This window comes from Molothrus ater, chromosome 26 (genome assembly GCF_012460135.2).
Source record: "Molothrus ater isolate BHLD 08-10-18 breed brown headed cowbird chromosome 26, BPBGC_Mater_1.1, whole genome shotgun sequence".
NCBI lineage: Eukaryota > Metazoa > Chordata > Aves > Passeriformes > Icteridae > Molothrus > Molothrus ater.
This window is the reverse complement of record NC_050503.2, coordinates 4,202,274-4,205,902: the sequence shown is the minus strand read 5'-3', so window position 1 is coordinate 4,205,902 and position 3,629 is coordinate 4,202,274. Positions and strand designations below refer to the sequence as shown.

The 3,629-nt window shown below is 55.6% G+C and overlaps 1 protein-coding gene across 1 annotated transcript; it reads left to right on the top strand.

Moving 5' to 3' along the window:
- Positions 1-771: 771 nt before the first annotated feature.
- On the top strand, positions 772-3,197 carry KLF2 (KLF transcription factor 2). The gene is made up of 3 exons (XM_036399450.2): positions 772-846; positions 959-1,850; positions 2,259-3,197. The coding sequence occupies exons 1-3, from the start codon at positions 772-774 to the stop codon at positions 2,432-2,434; spliced, it is 1,143 nt and encodes a 380-aa protein (XP_036255343.1). The 3' UTR covers positions 2,435-3,197.
- The last annotated feature ends 432 nt before the right edge of the window (positions 3,198-3,629 follow it).

The window sequence follows — 3,629 nt, the reverse complement described above, 5'->3', positions numbered from 1 at the left end:
GGGCGGCTGCTCTGAGGTGTGGGGGGATCAAACCCCTAATTCAAGGTGTCTTTCTCAGTGTCCCCAGGGCAAGGACCCCTCAGTGCTCCCTTCCCACAGCAGAGCCTTGTGGATGCTCGTAGCTATCAGTGTCCTCTCGTGTCACAGATGCTCCCTCGCTGTTTCCAGGACAGGGAGCCCTCGCTGCCCTCCACCCCCACAGCACAGGGTCGGTCCCCTCGTGTCGGGAAGGATCCTGAAGGTGTTTCCAGGGCAGGGTCCCCTGTGGCCCCTCATCCCACCCAAGTCCCTCACGGCGTCTCTTAGCACAGCGCGGGGTCCCTCAGTGTCCCTGCAGCAGAGATCCCTTGGCGTTCCCCCAGCTCACTTGTGGCAGGGACCCCTCAGTGTCCCCCTGTCTGAACGGGGTCGCGGCTCTCCGCCCTGTCCCACCCGGGGGTCGCGGCTCTCCGGCCTCTGTCTGAACCGGGGGTCGCGGCTCTCCGGCCCCTGCCCCAGCCGGGGGTCGCGGCTCCCGGGCAGCCCCTGCCCCGCACCGAGGGGAGGGCGGCGGAGGGGGCCCGTCCCCGCTCCGCTCCGCCCCGCTCGGGCTGGGACCGCCGCCGCCGCCGCGTCCTTTTATACCGGGGCTAAATTTAGGCTGCGCCCGAGCCGCTGCCTCCCGCCCGCCCCGTCCGGGACGCGTTTCCTCCGCTCCTTGCAATTGGCCTGAGGCCGCCCGCGCCCGCGTTATAAGGTGCGGAGGGCGGCCGGCCGCGCTCGTCCCGCACCATGGCGCTGAGCGACACCGCCCTGCCCTCCTTCGCCACCTTCGCCAGCCCCTGCCGCGAGAAAGCCCTGCACGAAGTGAGTGTCCCCAGCACCGACGGCTCCGCGCCCCGCCGCGCCCCGACCCCGTCCCCCCCGCGTCCCCCCGGCGAACGGCGCCTCTAACCCTGTCCCTTTTCTCTCTCCCCAGAGGTGGAAGTGTGAGCAGGAGGCCAAGACCCCCGGCGGCACCTGGGGCGGCCTCTCCCCGCGCAAAGAGGATGAGGATCTCAACAACGTGCTGGATTTTATCCTTTCCATGGGCAGCGATGGCTACGGCCAGGGCGCTGCCGGCGGGGACTATCCCCCTGCCCAAGGCGAAAGCGGTGGCTTTTACCAGACAAACCCGTCCCCGGGATGCTACAATGCCCTGGAGCAGGGCAGCCCCCCGCCCTACAACGCCGGCATCGTGCCGGAGATGATGCGCTCCGAGATGGACTCCAACTACTGCCCTTCGGGCAGCGTCCACGGCCGCTTCTTTGTGACACCCACCTTCGGGGGCCCGCAGTTCGTTGAGAACATTAAGCCCGAGCCCGACATGGACAATTATGGACCGGTCCTGGGTCTGGTGCCCCAGGCTTGCCCAAAGATCAAGCAGGAGGGGAACGCGACGTGCATGATGGCCTACGAGCAGCCCCGGGTGGCCAGTTCCCCGCAGATCCCTGGGGCAGAGACGCCCCCGCTGAGCCCCGACGATCTCATGGTGAATGAGTGCCACACGCAGATGATGTGCCCCTCGTCCGTGTCCTACCAGCAGAGTTACCACCCGGCCTCCGGCTTCCACCACCCGCAGACCCACCTGCAGTACCAGAACACCTCCCAGTTTGGCCTTTTCGAGGACAGCCTGCCCTTACAGCCCTCAGCTCCTCGGGGCATGCTGACCCCTCCTTCCTCCCCTCTGGAGCTGCTGGACTCCAAACCAAAGCGGGGACGCCGGTCCTGGCCGAGGAAGAGGACGGCCACCCACACGTGCAGCTATGCCGGCTGTGGGAAGACCTACACCAAGAGCTCACACCTGAAGGCTCACCTCAGGACGCACACAGGTAATTGTTGCTGATGGCCTTCGTGCTGTGTGCCGGTCGGGATAGCCCCGTGTAAAAATAAAACTGTTCTCAGCCTGGGCTTTTACCCTGGAGTCTGTTAAACTCACAGCTCTGTAACATCCAGGTGTTTACCTATGTGGTCAAAGCTTTTCTAAGGGCTTCTAAAGCCCTTTCTCCAAAGATTTTCACTGCAGTTATAGGTGAAAATCTTTGGAGAAAGAGCTTTAGAAAGGGCTTTGTAGAAAGGGCTTTATAGTAAAGGAATTTCTAGTAATGGAGCTTAAAAGCAGCTGGATCTTGCTGTGGAGGGGCTCGGTAGCGAACACAGGGATAGGCTACAACAAACCTGGGCAGGTTGCCCGGCGTGTGATGCCATGCTGAGTCACGCTGTCCGATTTCCCCAAACAGGTGAAAAGCCCTACCACTGCAACTGGGAAGGCTGCGGCTGGAAGTTCGCACGCTCGGACGAGCTCACCCGGCACTACCGCAAGCACACGGGGCACCGGCCCTTCCAGTGCCACCTGTGCGACAGAGCCTTCTCCCGGTCAGACCACCTGGCCCTGCACATGAAGCGGCACATGTAGCCCCAGGGAGCCTGCCCTGCCGCCGGCGGGACCGTATTTAACTGCTCAGGTGCAGAAGGGTGAGGGATCTGTAGCTGGTACTACACGGGGAAGGCACCGCCCGACGCTCCAGGACGGAGGCGGAGGCTCCGACACGAGGATGCTCAGCCGGGCATCCCCCGCGGGGAATCTGCCGTGCCCGAGGCAGGGACCCGCCCGTCCCGGTCAGGAAGGAGAACAGGGGTTAATTTATGCAGCTTCTGTGAAGGGTAAACTCCGTAAGACTCCATACAGATTGTATAGAAGAAGCTGTAAATACGGTTGGTTTTGTTGGTTTTTTTTGTTTTCTTTTTCCCCCCAATTCTAACTGCCCATTCCTAAGCTTTACAAGACAATGTTTGTATGGAAACTGCCTGAAGTTGACCCTAGAAGAGATAAAATGAATGTTACTGTAGCTAACGATGTTAGTTTAGATCTCAGTTGAAGGCATGGCTAAGAGAACACTCCTCTTGTTCGACTGTTTGGTTCACAGGTGCAATAGTATTCTTGTTTGCCATGATCTACACTAGAAGTACAGGGCTTGATGTCTTGTAAGAAAAAAACCTATTTACTGTAATTTTTTTATATATTGTAAATAATTTTATACAATGAGAAATATTGTATATGTAAATAGAAGACAAATGGGTATTTTGCCTATTTCTGTTTTTATAAAAACATAATTTTTCAACGTTTGAAAACATTTCATCTTTTTAATAAAATAAGTTTTTAATTGCTGCGACTTTCATTCTCCTTTGAGATATCCCTGTTACTTTTTTCCTGATAGCTGGACCAACAACCACCTGATTGTGTTTCAAATTATCAACAACTGTAACAAGACACTTTTAGAAAAACCTGAGCCATGGATTTGTCTGAAATAGATAACAGAGTAAGTAAGGTATTCTCACTGGTAAATAAGACATAGTACAGTGCTTTATCAAAAAATCAAACAGGAAAGTAGATCACATTCAAAATATACTTCCTAAAAATGGTTAAGTAAGCAACACTGTAATTTCAGTCTCATTTCTAGTTTATGCTAGACTATTTTAATAGCATTCTTAATGTTTTCCAGATGCAGTTATAGTTTTGCCAGCAGTGTGTGGGTTTTTACTATAAATTTAAACACTGCATTTTTGTAATTATGGGGGCTTATTTTAAGGCATTCTTGTACATAAATTAT

What these genes read in the sequence shown, in the direction of transcription:
- KLF2 (XM_036399450.2), top strand. Translation starts at nt 772, where the DNA reads ATGGCGCTGAGCGACACCGCCCTGCCCTCCTTCGCCACCTTCGCCAGC. An exon ending in GCGAGAAAGCCCTGCACGAA is followed by an intron (nt 847 to 958) that starts GTGAGTGTCCCC and finishes CTCTCTCCCCAG; the next exon opens with AGGTGGAAGTGTGAGCAGGA. An exon ending in TCACCTCAGGACGCACACAG is followed by an intron (nt 1,851 to 2,258) that starts GTAATTGTTGCT and finishes TTCCCCAAACAG; the next exon opens with GTGAAAAGCCCTACCACTGC.